Here is a 25,821-nt window from a genome sequence, read left to right on the forward strand (position 1 = left end):
GCCAGCATCTATCAAACAAATATTTAGGATCACAGGATTTGCTGCAGTTTTGACGCAATGTCCCGAGAGATACAGAGATTTCTAACCTTAAATTTTCTGACTTGTGTCTATGATTTTAAATGATGAAAAATTTATCTTATCTTCTTGAGCAGGACTGATTCTCAGGACAAGTTTACCCTGCTACAAGCGAATGGATATCTGGTGTTTATCTTGATTTACTGTGGCAAAAGTAAGAGCTTAGGTCTCCTACCACACTGTTTTTAGATCCCGTTTCTGTTCCCTCAATAAAATCTATAGTAGCAACCTCAGAACTACTACCAAAAAAAGAAAAAAAAAAAAAGAAAAAAAAAAGTCTCACTAGTTTTTATTCCCCCTTTTGCACATTCTAAGAGGAAGTAGTCCTGCATCATGTCCTCTGAGTTGCAGTTCGATATTTTTCCTTCCTCTTAGCATTTTCTAGCTTATGTCCATGCAGTTATAATCAGCTGAAACTTGTCATGGCCCAGTCTTACTTCTATTAGTTTCTAATTACACTTGTTCTTTCCACACAGGACCAGTGGTGTCTTTACTCGATCTGTCTTTGATGCTTATTGCCCAGCCATAGCTACCTCCCATAATATGGGAAAGGTCTCCAGGCGCAGGTATTTCACAGCCTCTCCTTCTATAGAAGGCTGTGTTTCTCACTTCTGTGCTCTCCCATTTGTCACTAATAACCCTTATTTTCACTTCCACATGCAAACTTAAAATCACTGCGTCAAAATTCCCTCTTTACGTATCTATTTTAACTTCCTCTTTTCCATTCCTCTGCAGCCCAGGCTTTTGGGGTTTTGTTCTTCTCTGCGTGCTGTAATGTGTTTCTGCGGCCTGTGCTACGCGCAGTGTGTTTTTCATGTTTCCCTGATCTGGGCATAAATGACTCCCTGCTTGAACACTTGAATCTGGAAAGTTTTCTCCTTGCACGGGTTTGTGTCATAAGGCACACTGCCCCGTAAGATCAGCAACTGCAAACCCAACAAACTCACCCAGTTCTTAACAGTTACCGTAAAGCCTTAATGCATGCACATATATTAAAGACACAAGAAAGGGAAAGGGGAAAATCAGGGCATTACCCTCTCCTCCCTGCGATACAAATATTTGCATGTTTGTTTAAGGAAATATATGCTAGCATTTTAAGGGATGAAAAACCTCCATGAATCCAGGGGAGCTGTCTCTTACAGGACAAGGATTTTAAATCCCTGTTTTCAAATTACACTAAAGGCAACCTCAGCAATAAGACACGTGAAAAAAATATTAGAAACAAGTATAAAAACTACACAGCCCAGAAAAGAAACCAGACTTAGAAATCACAGACAATAGAAACAGAAATACAAACATTTACATTACAAAAAAGACTAAACAGATAAGTTGGGACTTGCTGACTGGAGTTATCTAGCACTTTGTTAGTCTTTAGCTCTTAAAAAAATGCATTTTCAGAGAAGCCAGAGGAGTATCACAGTTGCAGCGCTGCCGGGTATCTAAATTACCTACTTCTGCTGCATCAATCAAACAAAATTGGCCTTTAAAATAAAGATTTAGATTCTTTCTTTACAGCGTTTGGACAATTAATCTATACAGCACCTTATTAGAGTTATTATGTATTATTTCCTAAGTTTCTCGGAATCATTCTTTATTTAAGAAAAAAGTAATGCATGGAAATGATCATTTTTGTTTGAAATGACATCCTGAATCTAAGCTCGTGAGTGAACACATCGTGAGTGAATTTTTCTAAGGAAATGTGAACTCTCTCTTTTTCTTGACACAATGGTTGTTAGCAAGTACTTAATAAAACGCAGTGCTTTTTTTCTCAGATGCAAATAAGATATCAGCATAGGAATGATCTGAACTGAATTTTCTAGTTGGTGGTCCAAAAGATCTTAAAAAATACACCTTCCAAAATGACTTTGCGGATATTCAGCGTTTCTAGCGAGATGGTTTTGTATGTGGCAAAGTATTTCGGGACGCACTGCTCAGCGCTCCACGGCGGAGTGTTGGCATGGGGGGTGACAAGCAGCGGCGAGCAGGTGCCTCTGAGCCCACCGCTTTAAGAAACGCTCTCCTGGGTTTTGGGGCTGCTTTTACAAGTGTATTTCTAGGTTAAGCTCTCCCAGTGTTACAAACGCTGGCTTTCCTCTGTTTGGAGAAGCTGACCCTTTCCTCTGTTTGCAGAAGCTGGGAGCGGGCTTGCGGCTGAGTGCGGAGGGCTGCGCCGGCCGCGGGCGGGGGGAAGGAGGAAGGACAGCAGCGTGGGCTCTCTCTCAAAACCAGTTCCCTGCCTTTGTTTTTCACATAACCAGGGCAGCCACCGCCGCTGAGTTTCCTCGTGCCTGGGGAGCCGAGAGGCAGCGAGGCCTCGGTCCCTGCCAGACCCTACGGCACTGGAGGGAGCCGGGACCTAGCGGCGGCACCGCTTACGCAAACCGCCTCTCGTTATGTGTGTCCGTTCCCCCTGCCCCGTTCCCCGCCGGCAGACGACCGGGGCAGGGACGCGGCCACGCGTGGCCCGGAGGGAGCTGCCGCGGTGGCCTCCGGCCGCAGGGACCCCCCTCATAGAAACACCGTCCACGTTTTGGGGACTTCGCGTGTCTCCCTTCCCGACGGGGCGGAGCGGGTTTTCACGCCTGTTCCACACCGTAACTCTGCCTTCCAGGAGCAGAGCTTCCCGAGTAATTAGCAGCAGTTGCCTAGTGCGTGGGTGACAGTGTAATAATTAATCTAAATGTGTTGAATTTAGGAACTGACCCTGACGATTAGTTCCTCCCGTTCCCCAGACTCATATGCGTAAACCAAGAAGACTCTCTAGACACACTTCTCCCTAAAACTTCTCCCTAAAGACGCCTGCTCCTCAGCGGGATTTCCCAAAGCTCTTGGGAGGTGATCTGATTCCCTTCTCCCTCGTTTCTCTTCCCGCAAAAAGCTACCTGAAAGACCGGTGTCTGCTCGCCCTCAAAAAAGTTGTGCTGAAGCGGCCGGTGTTTAGCAATGACCGCAAAAGAAAGCAAGAAGTCAAATCCCGAACCTAAATCTAACCCCGGGGCTCCTAGAAGCTGCATGTCTCTGCGGCTCCCTCCTCGGAGAAAAGGATAACGAGGATAATTATCTTTTCCTTTCCCTGCTCGGAAGCGTATCTACACCAGTAGCAAGAAACCCACTGCATTCAAGAAGTCTGCGACAGACCAAACCCAAAAAAGAGCGTGATCAAAGGGTTGTGGAGGGGTGAATTTTACTTGAACCCTGCTAACGGGACAGCAGGCCGGGAGAGGGAGGAAAGCGCAGCAGTTATTCCTCCCCTGCCCGCAGCCGGCCGGGGGGGCACCGCTCGGCAGCCCCGGCCTCGCGCCGCAGGGTGGCCCGTGGCAGGGGATGCCCGGTGTCTGTTCCTCCCATCTTTGGTTCCGTATTTACTTGGGCTACCAAGTACGGATTTAGCAAAGGAAACAAGGGACATCCAAGCGGCCGCAGGGTCCGTCCAGGCTAGGCCCTGACATTTACTGTTCTTTTAGAAACAGCCAAAAGAAGCAACGTGTGTTTTCCGCAGAGCTCCGGTAGCCTGGCCGGGGGAAGCCCGGCACCTCCCGACCGGGACCTGACGGTGCGTCCGCGGTGGCGGGCGGGTGTCAACACCGGCGGGAGCCCCGGCAAGGCGCTGCGCCGCGGCGTTGCCCGCAAAAGGACCCGCCGCCACTGCGGGCGACTTCAGGGGGAGCCCGGGGCTCCTTCAGGTCCGGGACGCCTGCAACCGCCTGCACCCGCCTGCACCGTGCTGCGCCGGCACCTGGTCCCCAGAGCACCCAAACTCCTCGGGCCTTGTCTTTTGCCTTTTCATTTTTTCTCTGTCGAGCTGAGCCGCCTTTTACTACGAGTTATGAATGGGCAGCAGATGGAAGCAGCAGAGGGGGAGCCCGCCCAGCTCACTGCGTGCCCCCGCTGCCGCCGTTTGCTGCTGCCTGGAGCCCGGGCGAGAGCCGCGTGGCGACTGGCAGCGACCGCTGAAGAAAGGAGGGGAAGACAGAAGGAAAGATGGAAGGAAGGATAGAAGGAAGGACAGAAGGAAGGCTGGAAGGAGAGAGGCGAAGAGCCGGCTGCGACCCACTGCCGTCCCCGACGTGCCGTCCCCGACGTGTCCTCCCCGCCGCGGAGAGCCATCCCGCCCTGATCCGGGTCGGAATGCGGGTTCGAGCCGGGGGGTGCGCGCCCTGTGCCCCCCAGCCTGCCCTGCCCTCCCCGCCACTCCTGCCCGCCCCCCAGAAGCGCGATTTTGTTAGCTAGCGGACGTACCTTGAAGGCGATGGGCAGCGTCTTGTTGCAGCGCCAGTGGGTGGGCAGCACGGAGCAGAGGAAGTTGGGGCTGTCGGTGCGCACCAGCTCCCCGGGGTGATCGGCCAGGACCTCCACCATGCTGCGGTCGGCGCCGCGTAGCTTCCCCGGCAGAGCGCCGCTGTGCTCGGCGCCGGGCAGCGGCAGCGGCTCGGTCATCTTCCCCGGGCTCAGCGTGGTGGAGGGCGGCGTGAAGCGGCGGCTGGTGCTGGTATCTACGGGGATACGCATCACAACAAGCCTTTTGAGTGAAAGACCTCCACAGAGTTTTTACAAAACAGCGAAACGAGCGGAACTCTTCAGCGATCTGCTCTCTGGGGACCAACATAAACGGATACAGGCAGAGGACCCGGGGGAAACTTGTTTCTACGCCAGTCCCCAAAGTTAATTTTTTGCTGAAGGCGGCTGAGATAGCGAGCGCGCCGAAACTTAACTCTTGGCTTCCTGGCGCGGCAGAGCAGATCACATTAATCCGATAAGTGAAAGGGGGGTCGTCCTTTCGGGGCTCTACCGCAACGCCCGAGCATCTACTCTGCGGCCGTGGCGCAGAAAGTTACCGGAGGACAAGCTCCTTCCAAACTCCCAAGTACCGTGGAAAAAAACAGGCAAGTCACATACAAGACGTGGTCAGAAACACATGCAAAGCCTGGGCTTCCCAGGGAGTCAGTTGCCTATCAGTTTCTTCCAGGTGATTTCTCTACAGTCCCAAGCGAAAACGAAATACATCAGCGTCTTCCGTAGGCAAAAGTTGCTCTTTAAGGGAGGGAATTTCGGGGTCAGTCTTCAGAGAAGGCGGTACGCGAGCTAGACTGCCTGATCAAAGGTCAGCTAGCTACGACTGCATCTATATATTCACGTACACACACGCCCGCGCACACACATATACCGTACTTCATAAAATATTTACAATATAATCTGTAGAGAATTTAAACACAACAGGAATCCATTAATGTTCTCTGCGAGACTTTTTTTTTTTTTTTTTCAAGCAGCCTTGAAAATGAGCGTCAGTAGTTTGGTTCGCGGTGCTCTAAGAGTACTCGTGTCATGACCTTTCAATCATCTTTGCGCAAAAAGGAATCATAAAAAAGGAAAGCTCAGTGCATGGCATTCAAGCTTTAAATCTGTCTTTGCACTTGTCTTTGGTGTAACGTCTTTCATCAATTTAAAGAAAGGTCGCAGCCGATCGCAAGCTCTGAGGCTAAAAGGTCCACAGCTGAAAACTTGGGTTTGGGGATGTTGGTTAAATTGTGGGTTCTCTCTGTGGTTTTGTGTGTGCAACAGCGCTCTCTCTCTCCCACTCACGTCCTCCTCAGCAGTCAGACCAACAGTCTGCAACAACTTCGGCACTCATTGCCAATTCTTTTTTTTTTTTTTCGGTATCTGAGGCAGTCTTCCTCTAATTCGGCCACAGGAACCGGCTGCTTAACAATATTTTAACCGCAGCAGCAGGTGGAAGGCTGCTTTCGGAAGCATGGCTTTTCCATCGGCCGCCTCCGGCCAGCGGGACGGCTACCGCCAGCCTGCGCGGAGAGCCCCCTCGCACACACCGAAAACCAAGAGCAATCAACCAACAACAGCAGTAGTAAAACCCCAACCCGATTAAGAGAAAAGAAAATAAAATACCAAAAACCCCAAAACCACTACTCTGAACGAGTGAAAGCTTTCCTTCCGCAAAAGAGGAGGTGACGGCAGGCGGGCGGTGGAGGAGCCGCTCACCCTCACGGAGACGGAAAGAAGAGGGGAAGACTAAAGCCCCCGAAGTTGCCAGTCAGGGTTAGAAGTGACAGCCTCCAGCCGGGACGCCCGCTCAGAGGAAGCGCATTTCCAGCAGCGGAAAGCTCTCGGGTCTTCACGTGAGCCTCAGGGAACGCAGCCGTCCTGCCGCCCGCCCGGCCAACCACGGCGCCCGGAGCTCCGCCGGGCCGAACCGGGCCGGGCTCTGCCGCTCCGCTTTGAGCCGGGCTGGGGTCCGCCCCGTGCTCCGCTCCCGCCGCCACCGCCGCCGTCGGTATGAATGGAGGTGGCCGGGAGCGAGTCGGCTGCGGCGGGCGGAGTGCGGAGGAATGTCATTCCCCCGGCTGCTTTGCATACGGGGAGGGCGCCGGCCAATCACGGCTCTTTCCGGGAGCAGCCAGGGCGCGGCCGCGGGCCAGGGTCTCCTGGAATTGGCGCGCCCGCCGCCGCCGCTACCGTGGGGCGCGGGGGTTGAGCGCCGGGTCGGCGGGACGCCGCGATCACCGCAGCCAAGCCCACGGGAGGGAGGGGGGAGGCAGGCCGCGGCTCCCTGAGCCCACCGCAGCCAAGGCGCTGGCTGCGAAGCCCGACGCGGCCATGTGCAGGATGCTCCGTGCCTGCGGTTTGCCGGGGGTGCTTAGGACAGCCGGAGCGACCCGCGGCTCTGCCTTCCTCTGGTGCAGGTCTCGCTAGCTCTTCACTTGCGGACCACTAGTCCCTGAGGAGCGGCTCGTCCTGCAGTGCTGCAGACGCCGCACCCCGCCGGCTGGCCCCGCGCCCCTCCGGGCGAACTCCCGGCAGCGTTTGCTCCGGGGCTTTTTCTCCCCGCTGAAGGGGAACACCCGGGCCAGCGGGCCCAGACGAGGCCGCCGCAGGGCTGGCGTCCCCCGCGCGCCCTGCTGCTTCCCACCCCCGGAGAAGGACGCGGCCTCTAGGAGCGCCCATCGGCGCTCTAGCTGTCGGGGCGGCCGCCGGGACCTCAGCCTCGGGAAATTTCCCCCTCCCGACACAGCGGGGCCGAGGCAAGGCCGGCGGGCGGGCAGCTCCGGGCTGGCGGCTCCTGCCCCACCAGCCATCCCGGGCCCTCGGAGCCTGTAGCGAGGATGCTGGGTGGAGGCGTGGCTGTCCTTTCGGGCAGGGTTGGAGTTGGTTTGTTTTTTGGTTTTGGTGGTTTTCTTTCTTAGTTTTTGGTGCCGTTCGCGTACGTCGTGCGCTCGCCTCTGGTGTAACCCAGGCTGGGAACGGGGCGATCCCGACCCGCTGCCGCCGGCGCGGAGCGCTCTTGGCCCGGGCTCAGGGTTCCCTCCGTCAACTTCCCAGCTCTCGCCCCCCCCCCGTGTTGCCTTCTCTCCCCGCCGCGGTCCCGCCGTGTGCCGGCACGGCCGCCCCTCCCCAAGGCCATCCCCAGGACACCGCCTCCGCCAGCTCAGCAGCCGCGGCCGCCGGCTCCCCCGGGGCCCAGCGGGCTTTGAAGGGGAGCGACAGCAGCTGCGGCGGGGCGGGGGGCAGTGCGGCCGTGGGGTGGGCGCTGCCGCCAAGGGGATCGCACCCGGGGAGCCAGGCTGGGAAGGGACCACAGAGAAGGCTGGAGCTCTTGCTCGCCGCTGCTGCCCGCCGCCGGGCCTTGCGCAAGGCGGCCCCGGCCCCCGGAGCGGCCCTCGGTGCAGCTCTGCGGCGGGGCCGGCAGAGGGGGCCCGCCGCCCGCCGTCAGCACGGCGGAGGGCACCCCGGGGGATGAGAGAGGCCGTGGCGCGACCCCCGGGGAGGGCGGTCGTTGCCTGCTCGGCCCGCTGCGGCCAGCGCGGCCCGTCCCCTCCAGAGCCTAACGGAGTCTGCCGTCCCGGCCCGTCGTATCCCCTGGGACGCCGCTCCGCGGAGAGAGCTGCTTTTAACGGCGGCTGGCCGGAAGCCCCCGGCGGCTTCCTCACCTGGGCTCTCAGGGCGGGTCGAGGACAGGACGTCGGGGATCCTCGGGTTTGCCGACACCCGCTTTGGAAACGTTCTGGAATTAGGGAAACCGCGTTTTGGCACACCGCGACCTGCGAGCTCCTGCCATGTACGCTACCCGGCTGACACGAAATTACACCGCAAGCGGGCTGAGCGCCTGGGGGCTCTTGGCTCCCTGGAGCCGGCCGCAGGTAGAGGGATTCGCTGCCGGCAGGGTTCCTTGCGCCTAGACCCGAGCAGCCAAACTGGGTTCGGGGAGCGGCGCAGCCGCTTCCCATCGAATTCTGGGTACAAGTGAGTGTCAGGTGTAAGTTTACTGCACGCCTCCAGTGCTTGTAAGGAGCGCCTGCGCCTCTGCGTGAGGGTGCAAGGCTCCTGCTGAACCCCTTCTGCCTCGGGTCCCTTGAGGAGGCGCCAAGTCCCGAGCTGCTCATCGCAGGGCTGTTACAGTTTCATCCTTGCATCACCCTCGCGTCATCCCCCTCCTTCCCCTCTGCCGAAGGACGCGCGTTCTTAGTGCCGTCCCCTCCCTCTCCCTAAATCGCGGCGGTGGCAGCGGCGGAGCCCAACGGAGCTCAGCCCGCTCTCGTACCCCGCTTGCAACGGGTCTCCGTCTTAAACAGCCGAGCTTCGTGCCGAAAGCTTTCTATTTAACACCAAATTTCTATGGTTTGTGTGTGGTTTTCTCTTTTTTTTCTCTCTCTTTTTTTTTTTTTTTTTTTTTTTTTTTTAATTCAGTCTCTTACACAGTTGCTCCTTTCTTGTATGGAATTTATTCCGAATTTAAATTATTAGGGAGAAGTTTCTGTTTTAAGGAAAAAAAATGATTATACGGACAAATGGCTGTTATAAACGACAGCTTAAAAGGCATCTGGGGTATACTAGTGGCCGATAACTTTTTACGGGCATTGTAGAGATAAGAGTTACTTTACTGATGTACATACATCTACATACATCGCCTAAAATGTGTAAATACGCATATAGTCTTTGGTTGTTTGGGGTTTTTTTAGTCAAAAAGTAGGGATTATTTTATGTTTAAATTAATAAGTATGTTGAGCCGAATTTCACTCGCTGTTTTTCATCCCGTCTTAATCTGAACTCCTTATTCTAAATACAAAATAAACCTGATTTATTACAGACGTGTATAATCAGAAAGGTGTAAAATGCCACGATTTAACAGAAGACACAGAAAATACTACATCCTTACAGTTCTCTGTAACGTAGCAGCATTATTAATGCTGAGATGCAGGACGTTCATGTAGACTAAAGGTGACAGTTCTTTTTTAACTACACAGAAGCCAAGCTTTTGCAGGTAAGTTAGGTAAGAGAGGTTGGACAAGGAAATACTATAGCGAGGATATTTTGGTACAGCTCGAGCTAAATATTTTACATGCCTGTTAACATTAACTATACGTGGATTGTTGTTTTTTTGGGGGGTGCCTTTTCCTTTCGCCCTCTCTATTTAGTTAGTTTAGCTAATTCAATTTATCGTCTTCCTCCTAATACTATTTTTGCACGACAAAGAGAGGAACTCTCATAGGATTTTACTGTCCCCTTACTACAACCCGTGCAGGTACTCTGGAAGAATGGGAATGAATGAGTTAAGCAGGTTGCTGGAGTATCAGTAATAAGGCAAAGTAAGGAAAAGAGGCAGGGTATTTAGAGCTGATGTTGCTTCTCACATGGTAAGGCTTTTTAACATCCCTGACTCTACGAGTTGCTCTCGAACAGTCATGCTTTTGTGTAGGAATCCTTTTGGAGAGCGAATTGCAAACGGTGTTATAACTTCACCAATTCACATTCAGCACTGCTTACATTTGTATTTTGACATCAATTTATTACAGCCATAAACAAACCACAAGTGAATCTCTATCTACCATGTTTTGCCTCTGTCGTACAGGATTACTTGACCACAAAGCACCGAGCTTTTTACATAATACAGTTAAGCAAAAGCTTCGGAAATGTGAGAGAAGGAGCAGCAATTTAGGGATGAATTTTAAACAGCTTAAATTGCAAAGGGTGAATTAGAGCCTGAACGCAATGCAAGTTCCCACTGCACAGGTAAATATACCCTGGCCAAGTAGGCAGCAATGGACACTTGTTTACAAGGGTTTGGATTTTTGCAGGACAGGAGAAAACTTGCACAAGGCAAGCAACAAACCATTTTGCTAAAGGAGAAAAAATGCAGAAATGCAGACCGTAACAGTGCTGGCATATTTACCATGTGAGCACAGACTGAGAGAACTGGCTACAGACCCTGATCTTGCCAGCACTTAGAAACATGCCCAACCCTATTCTTAGCACGGTTTCTGCTGAATGCAATAGAAATCTCTTTGGGGAATGCACTTACACATGCACTTAATTGCTTGGAGCATCTGGGCTTAAGGTGGCATTATTCAGTGGGTCAGCTCCTATCACTTGCACCTGAATTAATTTAATATAGGTACTAAGATGTTTATAGTGGTGTAAGCATGCCTCGTTGCTACTGGTGATGAACCTGTGTTATTGCCTGTGAATGAAATTTGTATGATCAGGCTTCTGAATTGCCCCTGCAAATATTTATTGAATAGCATTTACCAATGTGGATAATGCCACTGACTGACCTGAAAAATATCATTATAGTAAATGAACTTTGGACTACAGGAATGATGAAACATTGCACAGAGAAAAGTAACCAGTAAAGAAAAAGGCAAGATTCTCCTTAATTCCTGCAGTGATCTTCCACACACAAAGAAACGTGCATGTTTTAGCCTGGTGTGTAAAGTGCATGTGTGCTGCCACCAAGAACGAGATGTGAGATGGTCAGCATGATCCAGGGGAAATGTGGCCAGAACTACACAGGTGTATGGTGTCTTGACTTTCCTCTGTTTTAGGGAACCCCCTCCAGGGATTCCATCTTTGATCTCTGTTAACTGATAGAAGGTTATTTGCTCTGGAAGCAAGGGAACTGACTGCAGCTCAGTTTATGCAAAGCACAGGGGTTGTGAGGAAAGATGAAATAACACTTTCATTTGATATGTTTAACCTGAGCATCTTATAACTTGTGACCCAACTTCACCACTGAAAAAATTCCCAAGGACTCTCCATCCTCTTTAGAATCTCCAGGTGATAACAGTGGTCAAAAGCCTGTCTCGTTCTTCCTGAGCAGAAGCTGAGAGCCTTTTTCTTTTCAAATAGGCAAATCCATGCTCTTGTCACTCCAAGTATTTTAGAAGGTAGACATGACTCCTGTTTTGAGGGCATGGGGAATGACTTGCCTGAATAGTCAGCATGTTACCAGAAACATACATGCCCATGAAAGGAGCTATCTTTCACTGTTTTACCTCCCTCATCATTCAGAAACTGCAACCCGGAGAGCTGCATCTCTCATGACTCTAACTATCAACTGGTGGCAGCAATGGGCGGGAAGCAGGGTACACCTTGGGACGGACAATTTTCAGGAGAGGCTAAACTGTGAATTTGCATCCAGCATTAACCCCAGCTATACAGGTCCCCCTATGGTTTGCTGGGTCAATGGAAAGAGTGAGTCAAATCACCAGCCACAGATTGAGCTCCCAGTGGGGAAGAGCCCTAATAGGATGAATGGTGAAACATGATTCAGCTGACTCTTCCTACTAGCATGAATGCAAACTCAATGCCCAGCAATCCAGTGTGCCCAGCTATGTGAGTGATGCAGCACCTCACCAGTGCCATCACCTCTGGAGACATTTCTCCACAGCATCTTTCCTCCCCATTTCCCCAAGGGGGACATTCAATAATAATGAAGTTACTGCAGCAGCAATTCCTGTTGATGCTCCCCTCTCCCTTATCCCAATTAGTCAGGCCAGCTCAGCTCTTCTGGGAGGCTTGTTAAGGGCCAAAGCCAAGGCTTGGCTCATTCTCATGCTCACCTGCTGTGGGTGTGTGCCAGCATAAGGTGAGTAGTGTGTGCTTGCTGCTAGCACCCAGATCCAGGGGCAACAGGGCCAGGCACAGGGCAGGGGTGCCTCTCTCCTCCTCTACTTCACAGGGAGCATCCCAATCTGGCTTTAAAAATATTCACTAGAGTATGTCAAGTAAGATGGCTTTCTCCTTGGTCTTACACAGCTGTTGGTAAACTTGTGGGTAGGAGTGGAGACTGGGTTAAAGTTTCCACTGTAAAATACCTGTCATCGGTCTGTCTTGCATATGGTCCCCATGGAAGGGGGCGCTGTGCAGTTAGGATGGGATTTGGGTAAGCAGAATAGGCTACCTGGAGGTGCAGAAGTGGAGGGATCATGTCTAGAGCTGAGGGAGCACCCAGTCTTGCTTTCTCAGCACTCAAATCCCAGGGGGAACAACAGATTTTGTCCTAGCCGCTGTGTTTCTGGCTGTATATCAGTGAATGAGAGAGATTACAGAGGAGGGCAACTATGGTGATTAAGGGTCTGAAAGGAACTACCTGTACGGAAAGATTAAAGGAATTAAACGCATACATATAATTTGGAGCAAAAGGGAAGCCAAGGGGACAGCATGACTGTGGTTTACAAGTACATGAAAGAAAACTATGAAGAGGAAGGGGAGGGAATGTTTTCATTAGCTAAAAATGATAAGACAAGAAATAACAGATGCCAACTGAAGTAAAATGAGTTCATATTTAAGAGCAGGGGCAACGTTGATCCTAAGATCAAATAGGCAGGAGGATAAGCTCCCAGGGAAGCTGCAGATTCAACATCACTTGAACTTTTCAAGTCAGAGCTTGACAAGCACCTTGGAGGGGAAAGTTTAAGAAATAGTAGAAGCGAAGCCAAGAAGCACCAGGATGTACCGCATGACCTAGAAGCCCAGATGATTTTGGGGCCATTCTAGAGGGCTGCAGAACACAGACACACACAAACACTCAGAGCTTTTGGATGATTTCTTTCTCCACACAGTTCAAAATTAAAAGGGGGGGTGGGGGGAAAGCTAAGTGAGGAAAATTAGTCATTTAATATAATTCTGCTGTGGCTAATCCCTAGAGGAGAAGCCAATTACATGAAATACTTGGGAGTATGGGGTGGAGAAGGGAATTGTTGAAAAGCTGCCATCTGGTATAAGTACTTGCTGGTTTGGAGTCTTAAAAAATACGCATTGTGTGCCATTATACAATGCTCATTACATGCCTAGATTAGTGCAGATAACATCACCCACACCTGGTATTTTCTGTGGCATTTTAGGTACTCAGGTTCACATCATAACAACCTCCAGCACTAATTGTAACATTTGGGCTTTTGATCTTCTGCTCTGGTAGGAGCACTGCAGATGCCTCGTACCAGAAAACTGGGGAAAAAAGTTGAAAAAAGAAAGAACTCTGGCTCCTTTGGTTCAGGACATTTCAAAGGGGCTGCAAATCTGACCCACCTTGACAGCAGGGAAACACTCTGGCATAAGGAGGGTTCTGCAGATGGTGCAGAATTCCCCCCTCCAGACCCTCTGAAGGTGAGGGCATGCTGGCAGATAGGAACTGCAGCTCGGCTGTCAGCTGGCCCTGAGTGCTCTAGAGAGCTCAGTTCGTACTGGAGAAGCCCTGATGGCATTTTGATTTATGCCAGGAGCTGTGCAGGTAGGCACAGACTTTGCTCCTGCAGTTAGAGGTGACAGACTTGACTGAGATTCAGGTCACTGAATGTACTCAGCCTAGGAAAAATAATTTACTATAGCCGTGGTGCCAATAGGCAGAATGTAACGATAGCATTCACACTGCCTTTGATCCAAATTACTTAGTATGGGCTTGCCTTTTTCGGAGTCAGTTGGTTTGGTTTTCAGTTCAAATTAAGTATGAATTATAAATGATTGCAAAAGTTCCTATGGGGTCATAAGCGGGAGATTGAAAGCCTTGGTGTGTTCTTGGAACACAGCTCGTTCCTCAGGCACCCCCACTGCACTTTACTGCTGACCAGGGAAGTTCTGGGACATCATCCATGGCCTCTCGACTCATTCTGCCAGTAAAAAACCCCTCAATTACATGAGAGTTCTCTGACATAAACATTGGTTTTCTGCAAATAAATAAGAGATAGAAAAACTTTGTACAGAAGCCTAAATCACCACTAACTTTGGCCCAAATTTGAGACAGTGAAATTAAGACAGAAAGATTTTTAAATCACAAAGTGTCCTTCCATTATCCTTCTGCACAAGGGATTTGTTGTTCAGGTCAACAAGTTGCAGAGATGCTTTGATCGTAAGGAAGAGGGGCTCCTGACAGCATAACAGAAAGGAAGAGAAGTGGTTTCCAGAGGAGGCTCCCTCCCTCCCAGGCTTGGCAGAAGGAAAGTTGTGGTCTTGCAACACTGAAATAAGGATGCTAACTGCATCCTTTTTCTTCTTCCTATGCTATTTTCATCATTTAGAAACTGTGACATACTTGAACGATGAAACAGGAAGTTTCAGAAGGAAATGATAATGTTATTTGCAGTATGACACTGTGATGCTGAGATACTTTATTAGGAAAGGCACTCTGTGAAGGGATGGCTTTTTTCTGCTCCTCCCGTCTCTTCCTGCCCTTCATCTCTTGTTTTTAAGGATCAGGATGGGTTTTATTTCTCTGTTTCCCCTTGTTCCATCACCCATTTGTGACTGGTGAGGAGGTAAATGCTGGTAGCTTATTCACCGCCCATGTGGGAGTGCTCCATGCAGTGAGTTTGCGGAACAGTTCCAGTAGCTGCCCAACAAACTGGTGGCAATGGAACGACTGGGATCTCATTCCCAGGGATGTAGCATAGGGGTTTCTGTGAGAGGCTATTGCAGTTCAAGCTTCAGATTTAATTTGACTGGATGAGACAGGAACTGCCTTTCAGTCTCACATCCAGTTTGCTACTTCAAGTGCAGCAGATGGTGTGAAATAGAACAAGTTTACTTTGATATTTTTGCAGCCCTCCAGGAAAGGGATGCAGTAGCCTTGCCATGTGAGCCTCAGCAGGAGTTGCCCTGTTTTAGAGAGGGATTCTCTAGGAGATAGACACTGCTGTCCCTACCCAGAAAGTCTGCTAACACACAGCTAACATGAAACCTCTAGAACATGGATCTCAGTGTGATTAGGAGTAGTAAATCCCAGACCTTATTTCTGTAGGAGGCACAGGCAGAGATTTGGCTAGAAGATGTTACCCATCCTAAACGAGGCTTCTCCTAGCATGTCTCAGATGACAGGGCTGGTCTCAGCTGCACAAGGCCCTGTGAGTGCCCCAGTCAGCAGCTGAGCCTGGTCCACATCTGTGCTCTGCACTGGCCAGCACACTTTACGTTTAAACCTCCTCAGCACAGCTATGACTTCATACACAAAACAATGACTTAATGCAGAAAAGGGTTCTGCTTCTGAGCTGTCAGGGGGATCATGCTTGGAACTTGTGCTGCAACATCATCTGATTGAGCAGGGGAAGGAAGAAGAAAAGCCTGACTGAGATGTGAAGGCACTATTAACCACACTCCGCACCACTAATGCATTCTTGCCGCCACAGACAAAGCCACAAGTTAATCTCTTAAATTGTTTCTTCTCCACTTAACATCCCACCTGCACCTGACTCTGCCTGTGCTTAGCAGGTCTGAGCTTGGGTTTGCTGATGTCAGCCCTGTACCAGCTACCCTGCACCCAGTGGGGAGCAGCCATCCCATACAGGCCAGTTCATCAGCTGTAGGGTGTGTGGGCTAGCAATTGGGAAAGGTTCATGTTGTCAGACACTCTTGATATAGACCTTATTGACAGAAATATAAATAGAAAAATATTTGGATCATTTGGATCATTTTGATCCTGATTAATAATAAAAACTCCAGCTGAAAAGCCTCTTACTTCTAAGGTAGCACCAGCATTTGCTACATAGACACATATAATCTTCTGCTGAACTCCTAGTAAAATGCATTTTCAGTTTTAGGATGAGCATGTGCTTATGAGACAAGGCCTAGGAAAAAGCAGCATAGAATCATAGAATAGTTAGGGTTGGAAAGTACCTTAAATCTATTTCCCACTCCCCTGCCATGGGCAGGGATGTCTTCTGCTAGACCAGGTTGCTCTTATCGCTGTGTAAGGTTATAGTTTTTCTTTTGGTTTGATAATATAAATTTACTGGAAATATCTAGCACAGGTGTGTGTGTGACATGCTTTACGTAGGATTTACAGTCCCAGTGTTGTAAGACCTCTCCGTGTTAATGATGCTTCAATACTAGCTGCTCAGAACCATGTGTAGATGCTGAATGTTACTTCTAACGACTAGTGAAAGGACATAATGCTCAGCTGATCCCACTGGCAAAGCAATGCCTGTGCCAACCAACTGACGGTGATGCCTGTGTATAATAAATGAAACTCTGTTTTTGGATGTCTCTGTGTATCTTTTCCCTGTGCTGCCCTAGGGTTTGTAAATGACAGCTACAGCTAGATATATTGCCCTTCACTAAAATCTTACATGACATCCATGGTGGTACAGGCAGGGAAAGCGGGAGGTCTGCAGGCCAGAATCTGTGTTCCTTTCAAAATGTGCCATCCCTGGGGTTTTATATTTGTTAGTCTGAGGACAAAATTTGTTTCCAAATTGTTTCATTCCTTTTCCATTTTTTTTTTTTCAGTGTTACTTTCTTTTGGTGCTGCAATTACAATCTAACCCATGAAACTTGTTTGCAATTTGATTATTTTAGGGAACACCTAAGCTGGTGCAAACGTTTGTAGGAACCGTCTGTGTCAGTCAGTTAAATGAGGACTTTTCAAGACATTCATGCCCATGATAACGTATTCGGAGCCCTTTTACAGACCACTATGAGGATCTTCTGGTGGCACTGGACCTATCCTCAAATCCCTAAAGATAACACAAAACAGGTTTGGATACCCTAGCACAGCAGTACTAGGGATAGGCTCATTTTCAACATATAGGAAAGGCAGCTCATTCTTTAGTCTCAGCATCACTGTCCATGTCACTCTCTGTCTCAGTGTCACTGTCATTAAGACCAACCCCTTTTCAGCATTGTCCCTGCTTAAGTTGCTATTACTTCAGCTCTCTGTAGCCTAAATCCTCATTTAACTCTAGTGTAAATTTCTACTTTAAAAAGCAACTTCCAGGCAAGTTATGACAGTATGCCTTTGCTCAGATTGGTGGACAAACCCCAGTCCATGTCCAGTGCTGATCAATACTTCACTCTGTGTGGGCATCTTTTGTGGGGCACAAGAGGTTCATGGCATTTGGACAGATGGAGCAAAATGACTGCTTAACTTGTGGGGGAAAGTAAAGATCACCTCTCCACCAATGAGGGCAGGGAAGGTGAGAAGAAGCTTCCTGGAGAAGTCATGGGGCTCCCTCCTTGCAAGTCCTGGGACATGGCAGGACTGATGGCCTGGTTTCGTCCGGTACAGAGTTAATTTTTTTCCCAGTAGCTGGTGCAGTGCTGTGTTTTGGCTTTAGTCTGAGAACAATGCTGAAAACACACTGATGTTTTAGTTGTTGCCAAGTAGTGCATACCCTGATCAAGGACTTTTCAATCTCTCATGCTCTGCCACTGAGGAGGGAGCAGAGACAGGACAGCTGACCTGCACTAGCCAAAGAGGTATTCTATACCCTTATGGAACATCATGCTCGGTATAGAAAGAGGGGGGAGTTGACCAGGAGGGGCCAATTGCTGCTCAGGGATGGGCTAGGCATCAGTCAGCAAGTGGTGAGCAATTGTGTTGTGCATTGTTGTTTGTTGGGGTTTTTTATTTTGCTTTCCCTCTCTCTTTCCTAATTCCTTTTTCGTTATTGTTAATAGTAGTAGTATTATATTATACCTTATTTTAATTATTAAACTTCTTATCTCAACCCATGGCTTATACCTTTTTCTGATTCTCTTCCCATCCCAGCATATGTGTGTGAAGTGAACAAGTGGCTGCATGGCACTTAGTTGCCAGCTGGGGTTAAACCATAACAACTGATCTCTTGCATGGCTGGTGTAGGGCACATGGGCTCCACAGGGCACAGAGGAATGGCCTCTGTTCATTAATCGTTGCGGTCTTCCCTCTGGCAGCCACTAAACCAGAGGAGATGTCAAAGGCATCCCTGAACCTTATGACCTGAAAGCATGGCAGGTGTGATGGGATGTGACAGGACATGAACAGCCTCCCTCCCCATGCTTTGCCTTCCCTTAGAAGAAGATTGGTGTGTGAGTGCCCAGTGGGAGGTCTGTGGGTGCTTGGACAGCCCAGCCATCCATGTGACACAGGAAGCAGGTCTGTCCTGAGCATCAGCTTTGGCAAAGCTGGACCTCCCGAGGCTGCCCTGCTACAGGACTTATGGCCAGTTTGGGAGCAGACTGCTGCTTCCACGGAGGCAGAAGACAGCATTTCCAGGGCTGTCAGTCTGGCATCACTCACCACCAGTAATTGGACTTAAAACAGGTGTAAATAATCACTTCAAAAGTGTCCCTTTGTTTTAATGGAAATCATCACTACTCCTCTTGGGTGGTTTTTTTCTTAAGCATTTTTAATTTACCAGGTATGTCATCTGCTGCCTTTGATCTCAACCACAGATTTCCCCAGGTCATGATGAGGTGCAACTTGGTTATCAAAGCCTCCGCTCCCACTTGTCTAAGATGAAATCTGTGCTCCAGCAAGAGAACAGAGTGCGGTTTGGGGAGAGGGAAGGGAGCAAACGAGGTGAGTCAGGTCTCTCTGCGCATCCCGAGTGGGGATGCTGAGGCAGCCTGCCATCCTTTGCCTCTTCCCTTTTGATGCCTCCTGGTCCCCTGACAGTGATGCTGGGCTTGGACCACCTTAGGGCTGTCCTCCTATGTCCTGAAAGTGCCATGCAATAAGATGATATCTAGCAGGGTTTAACAAAACCTGATGCCTCCTGTGTTCCCTGAGCTACGAAGTCCTCCATGAGCCTGGTTTTCTGCTTACTCAATTCTAGCTGTGGGGCCCTGATTTGTGTCAGGATAGGTGAGAAGAAAAGCTGTAATTCCATATCTTTAACATCAGTCTTGTTACAAATGTGCCCTGAAATATACCCTAACCTTATGGAATATTCAAAAGCATGAAATATTCTTTCCAGCAAGTCATAATAAATGACTATCTGAATACCAACTACAATGCACAACTCTTTTAAAAGGAAATTTGCTGTAGAATGAACAAAGCTTAGCAAGATTAGCTTAAGATCTTATTCATCTACTGCTTTCCATTTACAGATGTTGCACATGATACCCAGTGGCACAATGTGCTGCCTATGAATTGGCAAGTTCTTTTTAAAGAGAACAGAATATTTTAATCTGTTTTTCCTCTAGTTCATTTGCACAGTTATGAAATTAGGGACTGTAAATACCATAGCTTTACCTTTGTTAGGCAACAGACATGTAGCAATATGTTTAAACCCTTCTTAGCCAACACAAAGCATTCTTGCATGATTTTTAGGTGTGAATTACCACCACTAAATCAAATCTGCACATGACAGTATTAAACAAAGGTAGTCTAGTCTATGCACTACACAAACAATATCTCATAATGTTGATTTAACGTTCTATTTGTCTACCATATCTTTGGTGTTCTGCTGATACCTGCATCTGTTAAAAGTGGAATCTAAAATACAGCAAATGTTTCTAACTTGAGGCTCATACTTGTCTTGAGCAGCCAGCTCTGGGTGGCACTGCTTGAGCAAGGGAATTGGACCAGATGCCTCCCAGAGGTGCTTTCCAACCTCAGCCCTTCTGTGATACTGAGATCATTCTGTAATTTGCTTCTTATTCCATGCTCTTAAGCAATCATGAGATTAAGATACTTAAGATACTAATTTATCAGATGCTGTGAAAAAGAAAACCACCAAGAATCCCTGTGCCTTACAAAGCAGAAAGCATCCCACAAACATCAAAATTTATCCTAGGCACGTGTCATAATACCCCAGACAGGTCAGAAAAATAATGTCTCACTGTTTTGCCTACTTTTGAAAAGACTAATGAATCACTCAGCCATGTGGCAGGCTTTCCCAGCACTTGCACTGTGTGTGAAGCTCTGCAGAAGCAAACCAGGGAAAAGCCAGACTTGTCCCATGGGCACGGCGCTTGGCTGCTCCTCTGACAGTCACAGCCTGCACACCACTTCTCTCAGCACTGTTAAGTCCTCAGCTTTTCTAGTGCTTACATATATTGCAAAATGATTCAGTGCCATCTTCCCAAGTGATCCACAACAGAAACAAGTGGTGATCCTCTCAACTTGACACTGACTTAGGAATTAGTGGAATTCAGAGTTCAAGGGGTTCATGGACCATAAATCAGATGAAAATCTGTCCCTTCACCTAACTGCAAATGGAAACATTGCTGCAGTTAATCTTAACAGCAGCCCTCTGAGGAAGGTGCCATGTAGATTTGCTAAAGGACATGGTAGGAGAAGAAAAGTGAAAGAATCTTCAAGTAGGAATGAAAAATAATAGATTTTCCTTTCTTCATTCCCAACTTTCATCCTTTTGCCTTCATTGGATCTTTTAAAATCAAAACCATAAAAGCATTCAAAACCTTTTTATAAAGCTCTTTTTGCAGACTGATATCAATTTGTTCAGTTCAGTAAATATTTAGCATAAAAAGAGTCACAATGAACAAAGCTAGTTCCAGGATTATAGAACAGAAGCAAATTTCAGAGTACGCCAAATATTAAAAAGAAAATATGATGCGTTTCTTTCTGCACACTGTGCAAGAGGTGCCAGGGATGCTGGAAAAGGCAGTCCTGTTCTCTACAGATACACAGCAATTCATGAGTGTTTAATTAAAATTCCTATTATTTTATCTAAATTACCATTATGATAAAAAGTTATGTTTGGTGTTCTCATGGTAAAATTTTTACTCCATGGTAGTTTTTGAGGGATTAGAAACTCATCAAGCATAATAGGCTGAGACTTTAGTTTGTATAAAAGAGCGTCACTAGCTATCATAACTCTGGGACTCAAACCAATTGACAAAGACCATTTGCATTATCTGGTTCTCTGTGATCACTTCGCTATTGCAAAGCTGCAAACCGTCGAACATTAAGTGACACGGGAAGGGCATCTCCTTCCACCACCAAACTCAGCAGCGCAATTCACTCCAGCTTTGGTGGCACCCCCATCCCCTGCATTTGAAATAAAAACTGTTTTGAAGTATTTCCTATGAAGAAATTGATTCAGTTAAGAACACTTGCAACACACTTATCAGGCTAGTGAAAACCCCGTACGTATTCAACTGTCTCATGGAAGTTAATGCACACATACGCACACAGTGAGAGATTTCCTTATTTTCCTCCAATAGAAATTCTATTACTCTAAAGAGGGTTCTTTTTGCCCAATACTTTCTATTATTTTACAATCAAGATTTCTATTTCATTGCAATGCAAAGAAAACTATTTTAAAGGAAGATAAAGAAGTCATTACCAAAAAAGCCAGTTGCTGCTGTGTTTTTCCTCATCAGGTACATGGTCCAGGATAGAGAAGACACACCAAACTGCCCGTGGTTCATAGTTAAGTTTATATGAGAGCCAGGCAGTGGCCAGACACTGCAAAACACCAGCAGAAACTAAACAAGATGAGGGGAGAGCTCTTCCTTTTCACTTCACTCTTTCTCTGCCCTAGAGATCATTATTTAACATGAGCAAATTGAAAAATGACATGCAGCCATACTTAGTACATGTTTTTTTTTCTTCCACTAACCAAACTCACATGAGACTTCCCATCTTTCTCTCTCTCCTCTCTCTCCCTCCCTTCCTCTCTCTCTTTTTTTTTTTTCTTTGCCTCAGGCATTTATAGGCTAGTAATTTTCATTTAGCTTCTCAGATGATTTTTCTCTGCTCAATTAGAGTGGAAGTGGATGAAGATTTAAGTTCAGAGTTTTGCTGTTAGAAACCAGGTTGGGATTGTTCCTGTTGTTTCAGCTGATGCATTGTTTCAGAGGTGCAGGGGTCTACTACCAGTAAACAGAGTAATGATATGGATAATGATTCTTTCTGCAGACTTCCCCTGCTCAGAGTATTTTATAGTCACTAACACCAGACAGTGGTATCATGAGAATGCCTCAGACTATGAGGGGGATATTTTTTTTTCCAGTAGATACACAGGACAGTTCAAGCCCAGACTCTTTCTGCCTGTACATGGGAATAATTCCAGTGACATCCATGGGATGGGAATTTTGCATGCAAAATGGTAACAGAAGTCGGTCATTGTAAATGTCAGTATCTGCAAAACTTGAAATTTCTTCTGTAGGGGAAGTGATATACACCTCAGTTCTCTGGCATTTAAGAGGAAATAATCCTTCCTAGATGTGTGCAAGTGTACAAGTACTATTTATGTATGAGCCTGTCACTTTTGTCACCAAGTTTAAAATTCAGCAATTTCATAGGAATGCATAGGTTAGTCAATATATGGATGAATGGAGCAAAGGAAGGATAGACAGGTAGAGATTTACAAAACTATTAAACCAAACTCCAAAGTTTAGTCCAGCTGTTTTACAAGCCATGCCAAATGCTATAGTCACTGAACGAGTGCAAAAGGCAGCTGGAGGACAACCAGAACCTAGCTTGCAATGGAGATTTACAGAGCATCTGTTGTACCACAGCAGTGTAAAGCCTCTGTGCCCTTAATGGCCCACATAGCGATCACCTCCCTCTCTGGATTTTGTTTAATTTAAGGACAGGAGTCTTTGCTGAGCTATAAAAATTATTTCCTCTACTTTTGCACCTCATCTTTTGTAATCCATTTCTCCTCCTAGATAATGCAGAGATGGTTGTAGACAGTGGCAAGAAGAAACAAAATCAAGTAAAAGCAGTTGCATCTGAGTAGACAAAAAGAAATGTTGTCAAATGCGTAGCTGATACGTGGGCTGAGTTTATTTGGTTTTTTTTTTTGTTTGTTTGTTTGTTTGTTTGTTTGTTTGTTTGTTTTTTGGCAGGGTGTATTGTGTTTTCCAGATTCTGGGATGGGATGTTTTCTAGTGAGATCAGGGAATGATGCAGGTGGAAACAAGAGACTGAGAGGTTTACTAAGGATTTGCTGCTGGCCAAATGTCACATTTCAAGTAAGGACCACTGGTAGCATTTTAAGTATTATATTATATAAAATGCAAAAATTTCACTTTTCAGTATATGGCCACAAACCTCTAGTCTATACAAGCACATCAATGCATGCAAAGTTGCCTATGAGGAAAATTTTGTGTATGCTTAATCTGTTCCAGGAACGACTGAAGCTGGAATCACAGGAATTGTTGCACCACAGCCAGTATAAAAGGAACAATGAAATAAAATGTACTTCTGGGAAAGGCTAATCTAGAAACTGTTTGGGGCTGTTCGGATGTTGTTCTTGTGCTAAACAGGAAAACAAGATGTGGTATGTTGTTTCCCTTTCTTTTGAACTTTTTCTTAACACTGACTGAGTAAAAGAGGGACCTGCACGAGAAATATACTCATTTTCCCAAGGAAAATAAGGGAAAGAGAGAAAACCAAACAAACCAACAATAGGAAACCCTACAGAAAGACCAGTGACATGAAATGAAACAGCACGATCTCTCCTGCTCTAGCAACTCTTACACAATCCTGGGTTATGACATTATTCAACTGCCACAGGAGGACTTCAGGCAAATGTTTCATCAACTGCACAGCAAGATGTTTCCTGGGCTTTGCTGACAGTGGTTCAGCAGCAATGCAACAGCCCCTCTGTTACAGGGCAGATAAAGCACTCCCCACTAGCTGCTATCTACAGATGCTAACTCTACAGAAAAGGTTCCTTCTTCCCATTCCTCCATATAGTGTTATGTTTGAGCATTTGAAATATACAGAGCTTTAGCTCTTGTCTCTCTCATGTTTCTTTTTTTATTATCAGTTTTCACCTTCCTTTTCCTATTGCTTGTTGCCCATCTCTCAGAGCGTGAGCACCTTCTGGACATTTGCATAAAGATAAGGAATGATGTGGCTATGCAAGATACATGTATGTTATCTGAGAGGATGGATCTCCAGGGAAAACTGAACTACAGACATAGGATGGATTTGGATTTCATACTTTTCTTCCCTAATACAATACCTTAATTGGCAGAGAATTGAAGAGATTGTTAAAGACTTTCTTTAGTTTGCTTATTTTGAGATTCTAGGAAAAAGCTATCCGTCCTTTCAGATGAATGCATATTACTCACAGTGCGTGTTGTGTGTTCAACAGCGCAAAGACGGTTAAATGAACATGCAAGTGAAACCCCAGCTAAATTTTTATTGTATCAGCTGCATTCACTGTCCCACTGGCCACTTTTCAGCTGTATGCTACAGTCTTAGCCTGGAGGCGGTAGAGGACAGAAAGGAGGTTAGGAGAGCCAAGAAAAGCAATAATCATTGATTTGTACATATATACTGCAAGTGTTGCTCCAGCAGTACATTGTGACCCAGTAGTTACGTAAGAAGACGTACAGTTTGGCAAGGAATTAGCTTAAAACACAAAAATCTGTTTTTCTGGAGGTGCTAAAGACCTGCAGCTGTCATGGACTTCAGTGAAGCTATCTGTGTTCAGACCATTTGGCAGTCAGGATTGTGATAATTTTTTAATCCCAGTAATCTGAGGCATTGCGCAAATTTTAAGATTAGCCTTTGGGGAGGTTTACAATTGCTTTGTAAAGCAAAAGTAAACGTCAGTCTGAAATAAAATGGAAGTAGCTGAGAACACTGTGCCTCTGATGGTGTCCCATTAGCAGGTAATATGAAAAGTGAAAGCGGATTAATGGCTTCTGTTTTCCAACTAAAGTGATGTTAGCCATACAGCTTTCCAAAACTGTAAAAATAGCCCTCTTAACAACAGCAGGTTTCCTGAAGTTGTGCAGATTTTTGTCGTCTTATATATTGCTCTTAACATCCCCACACATAACTGCAGGATACCCATCCAAATAGCTCCCTGTTAACAAGAAAACCTTTACTTCACTGGATATGCAAGACAGGATCCTTGTGAAATGACTGGGTGATCACATGCATCCCTTTTTGTACCCTCCAGTAAACTTTACATTTCTCAAACACAAGGGTCTGGGCTGCTCATAGAAAATACGTGCTTCTGTGGGCTGTGCTATGCAAAAACACCACACAAGGAAAGAAATATAATCTGATGTTCCTTTCCTAACATCCAGCCTCTGACAATCTTTTCTTAAAGACCATGCAGAGAGGTTATCCAATAGAGCACAGGGAATTTCACTTTATGAACAGAAATGTGCTCAGGGTTCTCTGAACAGAGCTAAATGACGGATATATTTTAAACAGCATAATGCAGATCAAATAAAAAACCGAGGAGGCAAGTAAGAGTGAAACAGGATGGAGCACACGTCCTGTTTTCAACATGCAACACCACCTTTAACTAGCTTTGAAGCACTACATCCTCTTTGCGGAGCATTTAGCAACCCTCTTCTGAAGCAGATTGTTTTTCTGGAAGCGGGATGTCACGGGCATTTGCCTGTGTTTCTGAGGGGATTGCCAAACCTGTGGACAAGGGTGGATTTCACTGAAAAATACACATGGCTACTGGGAAAATTCAAATGCCGGAGCTTTTTTGGATAGGAATAATATTTTTGTGCACTTTCACCATGCTGAAGCTGGATGCATTCTCCAGTGAAACCAAACCCTGTGAGACGTTTGGAGCAACAGCTAAGATTTCATTTGTTTTGGAGTTGCCTCCTAGACATTTGAAAGCGATCAAAAGCATGTTTATCCTTTTTTTTTTTTTTTTTTTTTTTTTTTTTAATGCCATGAGCTTTCCTTCCATTACTGTCTCCTTTCAGTAAAGTCAGAGCGTTGTGAAATGGGTACTTCTAGAAAAGGAGGGAGCCTTGCAACCTGGGAACATGTTTGCTGACTCGCTGCTCTGGGGGCGCAGT

At 47.1% G+C, this 25,821-nt stretch overlaps 1 protein-coding gene across 2 annotated transcripts in view; it reads right to left on the reverse strand.

The window, feature by feature from the left end:
* The window catches only part of RUNX1 (RUNX family transcription factor 1), a 172,208-nt gene that overhangs the window by 71,718 nt on the left and 74,669 nt on the right, over positions 1 to 25,821 (reverse strand). For both annotated transcript variants that reach the window (XM_080614485.1, XM_080614484.1), the window contains exon 3: positions 4,315 to 4,568. In XM_080614485.1, the coding sequence (XP_080470611.1) occupies positions 4,315 to 4,568 (254 nt within the window). The remainder of the gene's footprint in view (positions 1 to 4,314; positions 4,569 to 25,821) is intronic.

This window comes from Psittacula echo (assembly GCF_963264785.1).
Source record: "Psittacula echo genome assembly, chromosome: 3".
NCBI lineage: Eukaryota > Metazoa > Chordata > Aves > Psittaciformes > Psittacidae > Psittacula > Psittacula echo.